Source organism: Anopheles darlingi, chromosome 3, assembly GCF_943734745.1.
Source record: "Anopheles darlingi chromosome 3, idAnoDarlMG_H_01, whole genome shotgun sequence".
In the NCBI taxonomy this organism is placed as follows: domain Eukaryota; kingdom Metazoa; phylum Arthropoda; class Insecta; order Diptera; family Culicidae; genus Anopheles; species Anopheles darlingi.
The window spans coordinates 17,580,128-17,598,966 of NC_064875.1; the positions used below are offsets into that span (position 1 = coordinate 17,580,128).

At 49.2% G+C, this 18,839-nt stretch overlaps 1 protein-coding gene across 1 annotated transcript in view; it reads right to left on the minus strand.

Moving 5' to 3' along the window:
- Positions 1-5,720: 5,720 nt before the first annotated feature.
- LOC125953484 (zwei Ig domain protein zig-8-like) overlaps positions 5,721-18,839 on the minus strand; it is a 54,386-nt gene continuing 41,267 nt past the window's right edge. The window contains exons 6-10 of the mRNA XM_049683095.1: positions 17,939-18,102; positions 8,960-9,171; positions 8,752-8,857; positions 8,110-8,160; positions 5,721-6,445 (exon numbers count right to left, since the gene is read on the minus strand). Coding sequence (XP_049539052.1) covers positions 6,324-6,445; positions 8,110-8,160; positions 8,752-8,857; positions 8,960-9,171; positions 17,939-18,102 — 655 coding nt within the window. The 3' untranslated portion in view covers positions 5,721-6,323. The remainder of the gene's footprint in view (positions 6,446-8,109; positions 8,161-8,751; positions 8,858-8,959; positions 9,172-17,938; positions 18,103-18,839) is intronic.

Consider the following 18,839-nt stretch of genomic DNA (forward strand, 5'->3'; position numbering starts at 1 on the left):
ACACACACATACACACACATACAGACGCACACGAGAGATTTCATCAAGCGCCGTTGGCGTAACGTAAGCGTAACGCTCTCTTATTACACTTTGCTTCAATTAACGTGCCCAGTATCCGGGCAGAGTAGTGCCCCCTCCCCGGATGAGGAAGCAAAATGGCGACCGACTCGAAAGGAAGGCCCCCTGGGGCGGGGTGGTGCGGAGTGTGGCTGTTTGCCAAGCCGGGAGGGATGTTGGCCGAGCAAAGCTCCCGGAAGGTCGCGCGTCTTTTGACGAGACACCGGATGGGCGAAATCAAATAGGAAGTAATCTCTTTCAGATTACGCGCCGTACTTCGTAGACGTAATGGCTGGTACCTTGGCTGTAGCGGTGGTGTTGGTGCTTTAGAGTGTCAGCTTTAATCGTTTCGCGTAGCGTAGTGTTGAAGGTGCAAAATGGCGCACGCGAACACTAGCTACGCTGTTCGCTGTTGCATAATGGAATGGTTTTCTGTGGGTCGCTTTTGTGGTCAAAGTGTCCAAAATCGTTTCCAACCAACGGCGTCAATGACACGATAATGAACGCCAGTTCCAAAGCAGAACTGTCAGACTGTCGGAGGTTACGAAATGGAGATAATGGAGTCTAAACACACAACAGCACAGCACAGCACAGCAAACGGTCCAGTGTGGTATATAGTAAAGCCACTGCCCCAAAATGGACAGCTGGCCCGGGCCTCTCTCCGGGTCCGGGGAATGACGTACTGCAATGTGCCCCCGGAGAGATCGGGACGCGACGGAATCGTAACACCACCACCACCACCACCAGTAGCACCAGCAGCACCAAGGGTGCCATTTTGAAATTTTCAACTCGACGGTAATTACGGGGGGCACAGGACGGCGTGAAGCGAATGGAGCGCTCTGGTCAGCTTTTGCAAATGAACAACGAACGGAAGCGACCATTTGCAACGACCTACAATTCAGACACACACACACACACACACACACACATAGTCTGCCTCTCTCTCTCTCTGTTTCTCTCATTTGTTCTCGTATTTTACTCTTCGTATCCTCCATTACGCGAATGGAAAATGGGAGAGCAGCGAGAGGAAAGTCACCAGAAAATGTCCGAAAAATTATGTCAACTTCCTTCAGCCGTCCGTCGCAGCATCGCGCGCCCACAGACCGCCCCGAGGAACAAGAAAAAGAAGAAGAAGAGGAAGCAGAAGAAGATTTACATCCGCAGCAGGAATTGAGCGACACAAAATGTGAAGCAAAAAAAAAGGAAGAAAAAAAAAAGGAAAAACCATCCCGCCCATCCCACAACCCCCCAAAGAGTGACGCGTAAAAGTGACGCAATGAGCGGCGCAATGAGAATGGAAAATGGCCGCTACTCCGTAGCACGGGGGGGGGGGGGACCGGTTCGTGTTTCGCGGATACAGCCGCCTCTCGCTTCCTCCTCTCCACTCTCCATTCATTGGCAGGATGCAGCTTTCGGGCACGCCGAGGAGGACGCCCGTAATTCGACCTTTTTTATGCTGCAGCAACATAAATCAAGAGATGGGGGTTCCGCACGGACACGGACACGGTGCGGAGCGCAATTAGTGCAAATCAAATCGCCGAGCTGCCGAAAACGAGCAAAATGTTCCCAAAAGAAACGAGCGAACTGTCCCAAAATGTCATAAAAGAAGTGAAAAAAAAACAAAGCAAAAAAAAATGGGAAGATAATCCAATGATCCGCTCGATCACCATACACACACACACACACGCTCATACATAAAAAGTGTGTGAGTGAATGAGCGATGAAATAGCAGCAAGCAGTGCGGAAGTGGATAAAAAGGAGTGAATAACTGACACGGCGAGGAGATCCTACAGGCCTACCTGCTTCTGTCAGCCGTCCGTTGTCCACTAGCACCATCAACAACACCACCATCACGGACTCCTGACTCCTGCTGTCGTCCTGCAGTAACAGATGATGAAGGGTTCATGAATTATTCACTTGAAAAGCTGTCAAACAGGGGGAGAAAGAGAGGGAGAGAGCGTTGCATCCACGTACAGTTACACTTACGCACGGCCTACTCGGTGCATCCGATGCAACGGTTTTCTTTCCTTTCTTTCCATCCACGGTGGACAACAGAGCAAACAGACAACGCACGACACCGCCGGGGGTTTCATTAAAAAAAATATGTTTGGTTTTGTTTTATTCAACTGAGGATTAAAATATAAAAATATGTACAATATAATTTTTCATGAATTACCTAACTAATATATAACTACAATATTCTTCCACGCGCTCCCCACACCCCCCTTCCCTTGCACGCACACATACGCGCGCGTGCACACACACGCACACACACATACATGCGCACACCTTTTTTTGCTCTGCTACCTGTCCCGTTGTGAACTACTGCCTCTTTGCCTTGCGTTGCATTTCGTTCTCGTGTGTGTGTGTGGTTGTATGTGTACCTGTCAGTGACTGTACGTGTGTGTATGTGTGTGCGTGTGCAGGTGTTTGGGTGTTTCGTAATGTAACGGTGTAACCGTGTGTCATGTTCACTGTTTGTCTGCTTACACACCGCGATGCTCTGATCTCTGATGCCCACGTCATTCACCATTCCATTAACCACGTTGCATTACCAACTGTGGGACGCGATCTGTGGGACGTTTTCTGATGTTTTGCGCCTCGTTCCTGCGTTTGCTTTCCGCTCCCACTTTGCTACTACTTTCTCATCTTATTGAGCAGAAAAATTGATCTTACCGGGCTTGGGGCTCAGGGCTCGGTGTGGCACAGGATTTCCCTTCCTCCCTGTTTGTGTTGCTTGCGCCACAGAAGTCGTCGAGGCCCATTCGTGTCGTCGTCCTGTATTCTGTGTATTCTTGTGTCTGAGCTCTCTGCCTACTGCCATTCATTTTCCCGCTCGCCTGCTTTTTAATCTTTATGTTTTCGTTTGCTGACTTTTACCTTTTTGTTTTTCTTTTCTCTCTGCGCGCGTTCTGCGGTATCCAGCATTGGCTGTCTCGTTCGTTAGTATTAGTATAAGTAAAGTTATAACATTTTACATTTTCCTGGTAAGAGGCGCACTGTGCGCCCCTCCTTTCTGCTTTTCCTTTCTCCTACTTCCCAGTGGTAATGGATATTTTTGTTTTGTTTTGGGTTGTTTTTTTTATTTTTCTTCTGCTGTATGCTTATTTGTTTGTTTTTTGGGGAATGTTTGTGGTTTTCGCTCCACCAGCGGAATCGCTGCCATTTGTTTTTCTGATTTCTGCCTTTTACCGTTTTTTCTTCTTTAAATTTAATTTTCTTTTTTACTGCTTAGCTTGACCCCTTTGCCCTCCTTCCCCAGCAGTCCGGTTAGGGAGGCGAGGGTGGGGGGGGAGGGGACTATTGTATCGCTCATAGAGTATAACTTGAGTGATTTAGGTTTTTCCTCGTTTTTTCTTTCTGTTTGTTTTGGTTTGTTTGTTCGTCCTCTTTTTTCCGATTTGCTTAATTACTGCGCATGCACATGTCACGGTCTCATGTGTGTGTGTGTTTGTCACCTGTACGTGTGTCTTTGTCCTTTCCTTACACACACACACACAGCCACCGTCACCGTGGTTCATTAGGGAGTGATTATTTATGCTTAACGAGTCGAGCTAGGGACGTGTGGCTAGCGAATGAATCTGGTATATTTAACCGACTGGGCGGGCAGCGGCCTTCCACTTTTTCCGCTCTTTCCGTTTCCGATTCTCCTTGTTTGATTCTCTCTGTACGAGTGTGTCTGTGTGTGTGTGTTTTTTTTTTGTGTGTATAACTTATGCCTTTCTATCGTTTCAACCGTTTACAGGACGCAATGTTTCGTTTAAGTTACCGGACCGTACCGGGAAAACCAACTAGGGGTACCAACACGATTCCATCCCCACCTGTTGTTACAACGACACAACAGCAAAGAGTAGTAGCAGAAGAACTCAGCAGAAACAAAGCGAAAAAATCTTCGGAAAACTTGCCCGTGGGTTGTTCTGGGCATAAAAAACAAAACTCGAAACCGAGATAGAGACTCAACATAAATTTCGAAGAAAAAATAAACCCGCTGTTAGAACCACTTTTTCCTCATCGCCGACTCACCCGCGTGAGCAACATGATCAATAACCTCGCTCGCACACACACACACATATGTGACTGGGTGGTCCAAAACCCACGCATAAAGCGAAAAGCGCAACAAAACCTTCAACCCTCGGTCCGGGGAGTAAGTTTTAGTAGAAGGATGGCTCGAAGCTACCCCGCGGTGGTGGCTCCAAGTCGAGGTCAACCCAGTAAAGAAGCAACAGAGCACCCATCGCTGGTGGAGAGGGTTGGTTGGAGCGTTAACTAGAAATTTGGCTCGCCCGCAAAAAAAAAGGAAAAGGAAAAACCCACGCCAACTCTGACTGACATTGATGGAGTAAAAGTTGGCGCGCGCGCGACTCGTTTAACGAAATTGGAACTGGATGAAGCCTCCAAGCCTCCAAGGGAGCTGATCAGCCCTCATCAAATCGTCACACACACGCGCGCACGCACACAGTTCAGGTCGGTCAGGTGTGTTTTTCTTCATTCCATTGTTTTGGTTTGCGCTCGTCTCTGTGTGCGATGGACCAGGACGATCGTGCAAAGGTTAGCTCGTGGCCCATGTGTGTGTGTGTTTTCACAGCTTGCTATGCGGTGATAGCGTGCTCCGTTCACACAAACTGACGATGGTGATGATGATGATGATGATCCACAGCTCACAGCTACCGTGAATCCGTGCCGTGGATCCCCGGCAATCAAAGCAAAAGCACCGAAATAACAAAAACATTCGACACACACGAGCAGACATAATAGACGATAGCGCGTACGCGTCGCGGTCGATGGCGATTGAACGATAAAAAAAAAACGGGGAGAATCCCTCGCCGCCAAAAGAAAAAAAATCCTACTTAACATCATCTTTATCCTGGGCTACTTTGTCGTGCAACCAACCAACCACCGACTGCTTTGACTGGTTCGACACACCGATGTGGTCAACTCTCCGATTTTCTGCTGCTGCTGCTGCTGCCTTCATCTCGTCTCAGGAATGTGCTGGCCGTGGAAAACTCTTTGTCCGAATTTTCCTCCCCAGCCGAACGGGGCGCAAAAAGGAAACCAAAACAACAACAGCAAAAAAAAAAAGAAACAAGGAATTGCCCAAAAGTTTAACGAAAGTTTATCCGCCCTTTTCTCGCCCTATTCTTGCCTCTCTCTTTCTCTCTCTTTGCTTCTCTGTTCATGGAGTTGTTTTTGCTTGGCCAGCATACTCAATGCTAAGGTACCGGTCGGTCGGTTGGTCTACACGAGAGCCTCCGGTTTTGGGTTTTCCGTGTTGTCAGAGTTCTGGTTGTGTGTCTTAATGTGTGTATGTGTGTGCGCGTGCGTGCGTTTGTGTCCTGCGTTTTCTTTTTCTTTTTGCTTCACTCCGTTGAGTCGACTCACCACCCCCGTGACTGCCGGCAACCAAAACAAAACGCCCAACGCGCCCAGTGTACGTGTGTTTGTCGAGATTTTCGTGTGTATGTGTGTGTGTGTGTCTGTGGATTCCGTAAACCGTAAATGAGCAAGTATTTCACATTATTTACCTTCTTCGCTTCGTTCCTATGTCTCGCCCACCTTTTTACTCTTTTTCCTTTCGCTTTTTTTGGTTGTTCTGCTGCCTCTCCTGCTCCTCCTGCTCCACCTTGCACCCTAAACTTGGCCTAAAACCCCCCCTCCGCAACCCCTCGCTTGGTGAAACCATCTTTCACCACCTTCGCCCCCCCCGGGGGGTGTGGCAAATTCTCGGGGAGTTGGTTTGGTATATGTTGCGCGCTTCGCACGATTTTTGTTCTCTTTTGCTTTGCGTTTGGCTAGCAGCATTCGATAGGAGTACAATGGACGTGGATGATTTTCGAATTATTTTCATTATGCCACACTCCTTGGCTTGGCTGGAGCCTATCCCAAAACAAAAACCGCCGGGTTCAGCCCCGGGAAAAGGGTGACCTGTCGTCCTGTGTCAGCAACCTGTATCTGTATGTGTCAGTGTGTCTGCGAGTGTGTGTGTTTGTGGTTTCTCATGTCGTGTACCCATCCCTCCTGGAGGGCGGCTTCGATTCCTCGTGGAAGTTTGGGTTCTGGTATTCGTGATTCCTCGCCACTTTTTTTCCACCCCTTTTCCTCCCAAATAGTCCACAAATAGTCGCCTTATTTAATGCAAAACGGATAAGATTTGGTTTTACGCGCCATTTTATCTAGCGCTCACTCCCGCTCTCTCTCTATCTGTCGGTATGTCTGTCTCTCTCTTCTTCGTCTTCTAAACGCTTCCTTATGTACTAGGCGCTTATTACTTAAAGTCTATAGTTCACATGACAGCTTAGCTGAGCATAGATAACCAATAAAAGTAGCATAACAAATGTCCTATGCCGGAGCAGAATCTGTAGATTGCGCTGCTTGAACATCGATATGCTGTCTGGAAAGGGGGGGAAAAGAAAGGCAGAAAGAGAAGAACAAGAAGAAGAAGGATGGTCAGAACGATTGAAAACACTGTCTCGGATTCCAGGAACTCCGTCTCGCTCCGTCGCTCCGCTCATTGTTACTCATTTATCGTCGCGAGATATGCGCTGATGGGGGCGAGGAGCAGAGGGCTAATTGAATGGCATTCATTCAGGTGAAGGTATGCGAGGCGTAAAACTTTCCCTCCCTGGGCTGGACAATTGGTAATTAGGTTCGGAAAATTCCTTCAACAAACCTGCCCAGAGCGCCCCGATTTGTTTCCGACGATAATTCACTTCTTGACAAGTCGTCTCACTGGTCATTGGTCAACGTGAAAAGTTCGAACAATCGATTGTTTTCAATTAACTTCTGCGTCTGCCCGCCCGGGAACGAGAACGAAGGGAGGAATTAAACATGCAAACGTAGAAATACAATGCGGCGCACACCTCTACCCGATGACTGATGGGTGCGTGCGATGACTCCGTAATACTTATCCTTTTAACCGTTTGTAACCCGTGAAGCTAATCACGAGCCCCTTGGTGGTACCAGAAATTTCAGGGTGTTCGCACACACACACACACACGACAGGCAACATGACCAGCATTAAATAGCGCCTAGTGGGTGGGTCCCTCTCCCTAATGCGATGGCATTTGAAATGTCATGAAACGATGTTTTCAAATCGAACACTAAAGCCGCCCCCCCATTTTGGGGATGGTTTTATGGGGCGTAAATAAAAGCTTGGCTGGCTGGCTGGCTGCCTGGCGCTGTTGTTGCCACTGAACCCCAACAATAATGCTCCGTGACGATGTCATCGATGAGCGAAACATATAGAGGGCCACATCGGTGGGGACATTTTGCACGCGGAATTATTTTCCAGTTTCGATTTTCCACTTATTTTGAGCAAATTTCATGTAATAATCCACCCCCAATCGGCGCCGTTGTCGTCGTCGGTTGGAGCGGAAAAAACCTCCTCCGTTTTATTGTTCCCACAAAATAGCGAATCGAGCATTTGCAGCATTCGCGGCGTCATCGACGATGATAAAACTTAACAAGAAAAAACCAAACATAAAAATGGAACTCATTCGGGATTGGGGCTCGAGGACCAGATGGTGACGCTTGGTTTGGATACGTAATACGTAAACTTAAAAAAAGGAAAACGATTTTACAAAAAAAAAATGGCGATCAATTTGAGGAGCGATTGTAAAATCATTAAAATCAATGTGTGCCGGAATGAACGAAGAGGACAATGTGGCCAAATATGGCATTGCATTACGCATCAGCGGCACCAGCACCAGCATGTGTGTGTGAATTGATGTGTAATATTTCCAAAAAATATTCACACACACGCCGGGAATTCCGAGAATTGCTGGAATGCTGCTCCTCTTACATGTTACAATCCCGGCTGGCCACAGCTGGCGAGCATTCCGCAACGCAGGGACAATACGAAGTGAATAGCTGTCAATGGCAGGGCAGTGGAAGGGCAGGAGGTTCTTTGGTAGGGCGGCTGGCAGTGACGGTTACAATGATTAATTCCCCCCACCGGGAACGAGAGCATAGGTAACGGTCTCCGGATGGGCATTTCCCGGGGTCGTAGGGGCGTAGATTTCAATGCAATGCTAATGAGAATTCGATTATGCTTACCATCAAACAGCGATCGTGCCGATGACGTGACGGCGGATGCAGACGATTCTCCTGCAGATGGTGTGGCAGGCGAGTCGGTCAGTAATTATGGCGAGCAGTTGAAGGTAAAGGAAGAGAACAGATAGCGAGAATGGGGATTGAAATCGCAGATAACATCGTGATATTGTTGTTTCGTTGCATGACTGATGATGAGCTCTGACTTTGCGTCCATACCAGCAGATTATCGGGCCAATAGTAAGCGGAAAGCTCTTGTCAAGCTGCTCGAAATTATCTTGCGAATTTTAGTCTCTTTATTTTGACTCTTTAAATACTTTTAATGCTTTCAAATTTGGAGATTTTATTGAAATGTTTGTGTCAAGTATCAGTTATTGGAACTGAAAAACAATCTTTGGTCAAATTCGTGAAGACTTTTTTTGTAGCTCAACGGCTACTAGATGGCATAGAGAAGAAGACAAGAATGGCAAAGGAAATCGAAACGAAATGTTTTTCCTCTCTAGAGCACACATTGTGGAGCTCCAGATAATTTCATAGATTGTTCACGCTAGCACGAAGTAGAATCGTCTCCAAATAATCTGCCCTAGTCCTGGACGCAGGGTCAGAGCTCAAGAGCACAGAGAAACCGGAGGGGCCCCGATGACCTACCGTTGATGACGTGCAGCGAGACGGTGATCGGTGGACTGTTGGAGGGGCTGCAGGAGTAATTTCCGGAATCCTTCTTTCTCGTCGATTCGATGATCAGCGAACCAATCTGCCCGGAAACAATAGAGACACAATAGCGGCATTTCAGTGGAAACCTCCGTTCTACTCTCCCTCTCTCTCTCCCTCTCTCTGCACTACGGTCCTGACTTACCGTACTGTGGATATCGCCGTCGAGGTCCGGTGCACCGCGGTCGAGCTGCGTCTTCCAGCCGCGGCGACTTTCGGTGAAGATCTGCTGCGTACCGTGGTACCAGATGATGTAGGACGGTGGCTCGAGGGCACCGCGTACCACGCACCGCAGGATGACGGCACTGCCGGCCTTGACGTAGCGATCGGAGTCCCCTATAAGCTCGGTTCTTGGCACTGTGCGCACATGACGAGAGAGAGAGAAAAAGAAAAGAAAAGAAAAGAAATGAATTTCCACGACCACATCCTAGTCGACATGTGGCGATGACGACGACGACGACGATATAGCAACCAACTAGAGGCAACCAAGACAATCGAAGTAGCAGCAGCAGCAGGAGGAGAAGAATGAGACCCCGTCTTCAGGGCCCCGCCCGGGCCTGGGGTCCGTAAATTTTCATTCCACTCAATTTCCACCGATCTAAAGTTGTGTCAATTTTCGGCAAATTTTCCAGCGCGCACGCCAAATGGCCAAAGTTGGTGTGCTCAGGGTCTCAACGGCAACAGCAACAGCGACAGTGGAGGGCTTAGCGTGAGGTCGTAGGAGCCGTTGTACCAGCCTGGGCTGCATGCAGCAACAGCAGCATAAATTGGAAAGAGAAAAGAAGCAAAAGACGAATCCTGGACCGCAGTATGTGGCGCGAGACCGAACACACACACACCAACACATGGACCGCCAGGACGCGGGTTGGTCGCGACGCGAAAGGAATGGCCGGAATAAAAGTGACGGAATTTATGGCACTTTTAAGCCAGTCTCGTGAGCCGTTTGCCGTTACGACCTTACGACCGATCCGATCGACATCCGAGACCAACCAACCGGATCCGGACCGGAATGGCCACTCTCTCTTCCTTGCCGACCATGTCTTTGGGGCTTATCGTTTATCGGTTTGTCTACCCCTCCCCCTCTCCCCGGCCCTCACCCCTGATTCTAGGCCTCTTAGATCGAGTCGAGGTCGTTCTACGAGGTTCTGGTTGCCAGCAACCCGGGATTCCCGTTTAATGGTTCTAAATTTACTGTTAAAGCCCCTCGTGCCGCTCGCGGCGCTAATCCCGCTGAGTGGTTTGTTGTTGTTGGTGGACTACGAATTGGCCAACAGCGGGAATTCGGATTTATTTATCGCCAATCGGCGGCTGGCTGGCTGGCTAAACGACCAACAGGTACAGTCCCGAGATTCGCGTCGGGATTCTATAGCCTCCCCGAGCTTCGTCCTGTTGTTTGTAGGGCTTCAGAGAAGGCTATTGGAGGTCGCACTGTTGCACGCAGCAATTGCAGCAGCAATCCATGGCACTTCGACACTTGGACGGAGCAGCATTAAGAACCAAGCGGAGCATGTAATCTACTTGCATAAATCATCCACCATTGTAGCAGCTCGTAAAAAGCGGCTCGTTGCAAGTGCGTTGTTGTTCTGAAGTGCTCGAGGGGGCGGTCTCCTTTCGTCTGACAAAATGCCGGAGTGGCCAAGGATTTTACATCCATTTGAGCGCCCTGTTTTATGCCCGTTAACGACGTCTGTCGCTGGGTGGATTGGCCACAACAATCACCACGGTATGAGGAGACGACACTCCATACAAGCACTATATGCAAACTAGCAGCAGCAGCAGCAGTAGCTGCAATAACAACATGGTGTTGGATCCTTGTCCCTTTTTTCCACCACCCGAGCGAACGCCATTTTTTTTTAGCAAATTATCACCCGGACGTCGGCACGGCCGCCAGACAGTTGGAGTTGGGCGAGAACCCAAGTCAAGTCTACCAACAGCAAAAAAAAAAATGGCGAAAAAATGGCGAAAAAATGGCGAAAAAAGCGGAAAATCTGGATCCTTTTTATCGCTCGATCCATTCCTGTCAGAGGAGGAGGAGTCACGAGAGTGGCCGGGCCGGGCGGCTTTTATGGGTTGGCAAGCATCGATCCCCTACGTCCGCTACGACGCCCATCGCCCACCATTCCGGGGCGGTTTCGAGTGGAAATAAAATGGAAAATAAAACGCCGGTAGCCACTAGGCCGCTAGCACGGATGTACGGCCGGCACGCACGCACGCACGCACTCTGCGTTGGTTTCGTTGTTGCCCCCGGAGGTCGACGGATAACTTAGCATAATCGGACCCTGTTGTCGGCTTTTTGGGGCGCTCTCGCTCGCGATGAGCATTTAACGAGTGAAGCGAGCTCGATTGTGGATGCCGCTGCTGTTGTTGCTGTTGATTGGCGCTTCATCCATTCGCCATCATCAGCATCATCGGCATCATTGCCGGCATCGTGTTGGAGAGTGTTGTTCGGAACGTTTTTCAATTTCCGAGATTTTCTTCTCGGATCGCTGGCCGCTTGCCGTTCCGTGTTCCGTGTTACAATTAGCTCGAGCAGCGGCTACCAGGGACGCAGTCCTGTGATGGCGTGGGTTTAACGGGATTGACAGGGAACAGCGTATTTACATGGATGCTCACGATCAAGCCCCGGGATTCCTGGTACTCGATGATGGCTTTCGACGAGGGAGTTTTAGCGGAGGTATTTACACGAAAGCACTTCAAACGAACGAACGCGGTTTCTGCAAACAATGCTGCAAGAAATCCTGCATCGAGCTGAATTCAATTAGGACTGCTGATAAAAAGCGGGATGAAGCTCAACAATATCTCCTGTCAGTAGTTTTCATTCCATGCCCGGTAAGTGAGGATGAGTTGCGTCTGAATGTTTAGGAGTGAAGCATTACTTTTATTTAATGTGATTCGTAACCGTGGTAACGGTAAAATTGAAGTGTATGACGAAAAGCAATCTTTGGGATTGTTTTTTTCATCTCAAATAGTCTGAAGTATCTGAAGTGATGCCTTCATTTGTGTTAAATCGATTATGATCCCAGTCGCCATCGATAATGAACTGTCCAAAGTCCAATTTGAACTGTTCGAAAAGGAAAGGATTGACGCAATGCACAGTAAAGTCTGTCAGAATCAACCAATTGAGCTAAGGATTGCGAAAGAAGGATAAGGTTTTCAGAAAAAAGGCACTGTATCGATATGAATAAAGGTACATAAATATGAACTCTATGTTTACCATTGCCAAGCCAATGAAGCGATGTTTTTTGTAGTTTCTATGAAGTTATTATTGTGTATCTTTATAAATAAAGAATTTATCTAGCCTAGCGAAAATACATTAACGGAAATTTGCTCGTCCTCGTTCTCAGTTTAGTAAGTTATTGTACTCGTTTGCTGCTCTCGGTAATACATACTAATGCTTAATTGCCCGAATTAGACCATTAGGCCTCGTCTATGATGAACAAATACAATTGAATAATCAAAATGAGTTCAACATATCCAAAGACAACCTCCCATCAAAGAGCGTCCAACGAAAAAATCGAGTGAGTGTCCGGCACTGACTACAGTAGCACGTAATTCAAAGACAAATTTAAACTACATGAATCTTAAGTGAAGCTCTTCGTCAAACTTACTCTCCTCCCCTCCCCTTCGGGCCACAACCTTCCACTGAACGACGACTTCACAGGGAAAAACTTTCCTCACCAAAAAAAAAAAAGGCAAAAGAAAAACATTTACCAGCAGCAACTACAACGCAAGATCCGTTGAGCGTACGTTGAGCTCCTAATGATGAACTATACTTGACCAAAAACCACGGGCTACGCCCTGCATGCCAGGTCATATAATCCGCATATATGCACATCGCATCGCCACCGCCACCACCGCAAAACTTTCTGCGGGGAAACCCTTTCGACCCCCTGTTCGGTCCCATCATCTTCTGGTGCCGCTGGCGTAGAAGATTGCAAACTTCTGCCCGTCTGCAGATGATGGGTTAGCAGCAAAAGTTGTACCCAACGGGCGGCTACTACTACTACCAGACACTACCCACTACTGCCTGGCCGGCGGCGTCTTGGCGTCCCTCGGGATGTAATGACGTTACTTTGAAGTGCTCCTCAACCCCACTCGCCTGAAAAACCATCCGTAGTATGATGCTCGCCCGTTGTTACGCCAAAGAGCCAAAGTGCTCCCCCGGGTGAGGTGCGGAAGGGGTGGTGAGGTGAGAATATTCCTGGCCGGGCAGCATCGAAGCAAGAAAGTTTGGCGCAGTTTTGAATAAAGTTAAACTTTCGGAAGCGGCTTGCGCTTCCGATAAATACTCCCGGAAAACGTGCAGAGAGCGCTTTATAGTCATCGTCCTTTACCTCCCTTCACCTGGCAGCAGCAGCAGCAGCAGAAGCACGCAGATCAGATGCGGAGAAGTTTCGCCCTTTTTGCTGCACTTTGCATGGTGTGTTGGGTTTCTTCAAAGCGATTTCGAGCAGAGCAGTGGAGTGTGGATTGATGTGAGAAAAAGCCTTTGTGCTTGTATAAGGTTGAGTTGATGGTGGTGCTCAGCAACAACACGATCTCTGCTGGCAGCAACATGGGTTCCACTCATGGTGGTGGTGCACACAACATCGAGGAAAGGTAATTGGTTTTCGGGGAATGCTGCTAAAAAAGTTTAAATGTTGAATCCGAACAATATGAGCAGGTTACCTGAGGAAGACCCTAAAAGTACAGTGTGTTTCAGGTATTTAGACTCCGGTCAAAACTCCGATGTTTTAATATGTTTATATGAGTTCGACGAATCGCAACGTATGCGATTGCTATTCTTGGGTTTCGAACTCGGTTCCACCGGTTGTCTAAACACGTTGCTTACTAGTTGAGCTACACTCCACCTGCAATACTTATTTGTTTAGCAGAAAATATGAATGATCCTAACTTATCTGCCGCTCGCTGCTAGCTTACTATTTACCCTCGAGAGCAATATTATTCGGCTTCAATGGAGATCATGCTGCATGATTTACAATTATCATTCTAGCATTATCGTTTTGCTAACGCTTTTGCCCAAAAACCAGCCAAACACACCGGAAACGGTGTGCCTCACCAGCAAACGGGGACCAACGCTATCTAATTAAAACTATACCACACAGTAACTCCAGCCCGTCCAGCCAAAACCGCTGCAGATCGTTAGCAATGTAAATTTTAGTCTCAATGTAAATGAGCTTCACCTCACCGTTCACTTCAGTCCGGCGTTATTCCCGGGGCCCGAAAACCGTATTTGCCGGCAAACAGTTCGGCAAACGGAACATACCACGTGCCCCTGGCACCGTAGGAGTTATCAAGTAGCAAAGTATCGCCGGGGCTTATATCAAATATGCGCTGCATGTTTTGCAAATTTTGTAAACCGTACTTTACGCGGTACGCGGTTCTCGCTTTCATCGAACATCGCCCGAAACACATCCAGCTCGTTGCTCGTTCGTACGGCCCATGTACGAAAGACCATGGACACAGACAGGCCACGATGTGTACGCCGTTGTGCCGACGGCTATGATTATGACAGGAGAAAAGTCATGTTTATTGCCTTTTTGGCCCCGCGCATTCCACGGCCCTTATACCATTCGGACATTTTGGTTCAATAATTTGTGGCTTAATGCTGGGCCCTCCCTTCCCGGGGCCAGCCACGGGCCCGGCACAGAGCCAGCAAAGCTAGCGGGCCAGCCCGAGAGCATCGATGGCGATACGGAAAACCCGGAATTCGGGATTCGAGGCGAGCTCAATACCGGAGCTCAACGTGCTACGACGACGATGGCCACCAGGGAGAAGCTTCACTAGCGCTTCATTCCGTACCGTACCGTGCCAGAGCGAGAGAGAGAGAGAGAGAGAGAGAGAGAGAGAGAGAGAGAGAGAGAGAGAGAGAGAGAGAGAGAGAGAGAGAGAGAGAGCCACGTTTACTGGCCAGCTTCGTTCGGCACCAGTTCTTTCAGATGATGCCCATCCGATGATACAAAACCAACAAAACATAACCCAAAAAGAAAAAAAAACAGGAAACCGGAGCACGCCAAAGCGGTACCTCGCTTACGTGGCCGAAACCACGTACCGGTGCCGGAGTACCATCGGTGGCTCTGTGCAACCACCGAAGCGACCGATGAGACGAGCATGATTTCGCCATTTGCAGGGCAACAAGGCGCGTAAGGTAAGGAACTAGGGCAAGCGTGTATGTGTGTGTGTGTGCTTCCTGTACACTGCAGGTAGTTATTTACTTCGTGCCTCGAATCACTAATGATGGTCACAGGAGAAATCAGGACATAAGACTCCCGTGGCCCGGAAGACCGCACACACACACACATGCAGGGCCAGATGCCTCTACAACCGGTTCACTGGTCCGTGTGGTGCGTTGGTCCATGTTTTACGATTGTGTGTTCCTTACAGACCGCCGCTACAACTGCTGCTACTGCTGCTCCTGAGTTTAATCCTTGTATCCGGGATAACATTATGCGAGGAACCGACGTACGGTACGGTTGGCCATTTAATTAAGAGTCGACCAGACCGCACCAGACCAGCTCCAGTTCTTTCCTGCATTTCGAGAACCTGCTGGGTTCGAAAATAAAAGTTTCCCATACAAAGAGAGTGTGAGAAAGAGAGAACGAGTGAAAGAGTCTAGGTCCTTGTGTGTGCGATCATCACCAGGTGGTCCAGAGGTTGCTGGGATGCTGGAATAAAATTCAGCTTGTGGCATAGAATTCCATTCCAGCGGACGGCAAACGCTGCAATAACTTAACTCCTGCTGCTAATCAATGGTGGGGATTTTTTTACACACCCACACACACACACACACACACACACTGTCCGGTGCGGTCAATTTATAACCAACGTTCTACAGCCAACGGAACACGAATTTGGACCAACTGCTGCTGTATACTCCTGGTGGTATGCAACGCTCGTTCACGGTGAAGAAGAGAACACATAAAGAGCGATGAGTTGGTGAGTGCTTCAACCTGTGTCGATTGTTGGTGTTGGTAGGTCCAGGGCAGGGCAGTTGGCTCTGTGGACACGATGGCGTTCCAGAGACTTGTACAAAACCGTAACCTGGGGACCGTTGGATTATGGTTAACCGATAGGAACTGGGCGGGGGGACCAACCAGCACTCCGTGTAATCCGTGTGTCCGTCGTGTGCCAAAAATGCGAACAGTCTGTACACTGAGCAGCTGAATGACTGTTTTGGACAGCCGCTCCCCCCCTCCCAACCTAGTATTTCTTTTTGACGAGCCGTACACCACACAGTAGTGCGTCCCAGGAGTGCGGTGGAGAGAGCTATCCTTATCTAGTGTTCGCTCGCCTCGGTTCCGGTTTGAGTGACGTCCGCTGAGCCGTCACGACTAACCTAAACGCGCACTTGTAACAGCCGCGCCAGCGTCCCGAATATCTTTTGTTTCGTGATGGGCGAAGCAGCGGCGCGCCGCTAGATGAATATTGGATAAGGAGCTGGAGCTTCGCTCCATTCACGTTCTGTTCTGAGTTCGCGCACCGCTGACCTTTACTAAAGGGAGAAAGAGAGAGAGAGAGAGAGACTGGCCTGGGCCCGGGGAAGCCGGCTCCAGCAGCAGCGGCTGTCCGATCCATCCAACCGCTTATCAAGCGAACGAGCCCCGAAGCAACGATTTCGATGGAAAATCCACGAGAGGATTTGCTGGTCCGGCTTATCCGTGGGAGGGCACTCGCCAGAGAGAAGTTTGTTTGATTAGCATGTAGCATAACCAAATCCAGGCAGAAGAGATAGCGAGAGAGAGAGAGAGAGAGAGAGAGAGCGAGTGAGGATGATAAAAGCGTATGGCCTCCCTGGGGTCCACGCAGAGATCCACGCCCTTTATCCACCGTTGGACGTTGATTTCAGATACTTTGTACAACATGTATTCGAGTACCGAAGACTCACACATCCTCTCGATGTCTCACTGATCGAGTTGTTTGTCGGGATTCGTTCAATCGTTCAATCGTCCATGTCACTTCCTCTTCACGCGCCCGTGTCTGTGTGTGTGCTGACACACCAACAGCACGTGCGTGTTATAGAGTAATGTCGATGGACGCTGGATGTTGGAAGGTGTTTGCGTAAGTTGAAAGTAATCAAGACCTGGAGCAGGGAGTGAAATTTGAAGGCCCACAGGACTGGAGAGGGCTTGGGGACCTGGGGACCTTGGGAACCTCCTCTCTGTCTCTTTGGCACATCGACCACATCGAGACCAAATTTAATTAAATCGTAAGCCCGGCGGTCCGCAAACCAAACCAAAACCACCACCACCACCACCAACACCAGCACCAAGTGTATCCGGTCCAGTGGCCTTCTCGGCAGTCGGTCGGCAAACCAATGAAACCGATGATGAGAGATGGGAAGGCGGCTTCTTCAGATTGATTCTATTGACACTCCAACAACACAGCAACCGCAGCAGCCAGGGCATAGTCGGTGGTCAGTGTGAGGGAATTAGGGCTGGACTCTGGACACTGGACACTGACCACTGGACACACACTGGAAGAAACAAACCGATACCGTGGCGTGTGGTGTCGGTCGCCCCCGTAGTGGGCGACTAATATTTGTTTCCAATCCGATCCAAAGGACTACCTTAGACGTAAGTGGACAGATGGATTAGTTTGCAGTACCAATCGTCACCGTCGATCATGCTGCTGTCGAGACGCATGACCGGTTAGTGTTGCATACTTGTAGGGGCATCAGTTGGAAGTGCATCCAGGGTTGCTTGCATTAATCCTGTATCCACATCCGAGCAACCCAGACCGTTGCTACCGTCATTGTATTCCGACGAGTATTGCATAGTGGTGCTGCTGCTGCTGCAGAGTCCTGCAAGATTTTGCTGCAGCGTCTGAATTTCTTTGTATTGACACCGAAGGTATCGATGTACCCGAAGCAATCCACCGGCACCAGAATGCCATTCCATGAGGTGCCATCCATCCATCCAACAAACACCTCAATACCATTCGTGCTGAATTGGAGGATGATGATGATTGCGCTACAAACAACAATTCCCAGGTGTGCGCTCAAACCACGCACACCGGGGAATCTAATACTGGAATGGCCAGACAGCCACGGGAATGCAGATCGATGTCCGAACGACCACAGCCACGACAACCACGACGACAACGACGACGACGACGTACTACTCACCAACGACATGCAGATGTACTCGGGCGCTGATTTTCGGTTCCGTCGACACCTGACACTCGTAGATGCCGGCGTCACGAGCCTGCACGTATTTGATTTGCAGCGTCCAGACGCCGCTGCTCTCGACGTAGAATGATTGAAAGCGCTCGTCCGCTATGAATGTCATTCTGCGCCATCCGGTCCAGTCCAGGGTTGGTTGGTGGCCATCGGGGATCGATCCGATCCGTTCGCATCCATCCAGCGATGCGACAATGGCCCCCCGGATGTCGTTTTGTATGTGCGGCGCGTGTTTGATTGGTTTTTGGTGGGTGATCGGCAGTGGTCCGTGGTGGTGATGAGTCAGCAGCATTCCCCGATGTGTTGGTGGCATCAGCAACAAACAGGTGTCATCAGAGCGGCGGCAGTGGTGGTGGTGGTGTGCAAACCGGATTTGAAGTGAAATGAAACGAAATGTAAAAATCATCAAATCGAATTAATATGCTAAAAGCAAACATTGGTACCGGAGCTCATGGTAGGGGTTGGCCACCCTACCATGGGGGGGGGGGGGAGGGTGTGCAAACATCACCCACTGGATGGAAGCGAACCCGACGACTAGACCATCACCTACACGATGGATGGAGCATGAACGATGAAGGAACGGATGATGGGGGATGGTGAAAAGGGGGCGGGAAAAACTATCTATTCAATTAAAATCGAATTCCAATTGGAAGACCGATCGAGTACTGCTTCTCGTCTTCTCGTGTCAGTGACTTCCTGTCCCTCCCAGGGACAGGGAGTTTTGCTGGGATTGATGAAACTCTTGATTATCTTGGGCGGACGTTAGTGACCTTGGAGTGGACCGTATGCTTGGCGGAATTGTATGAGGAGTCGGTTTGGTTTGGAACAGGAATATTTTCTTGGATTG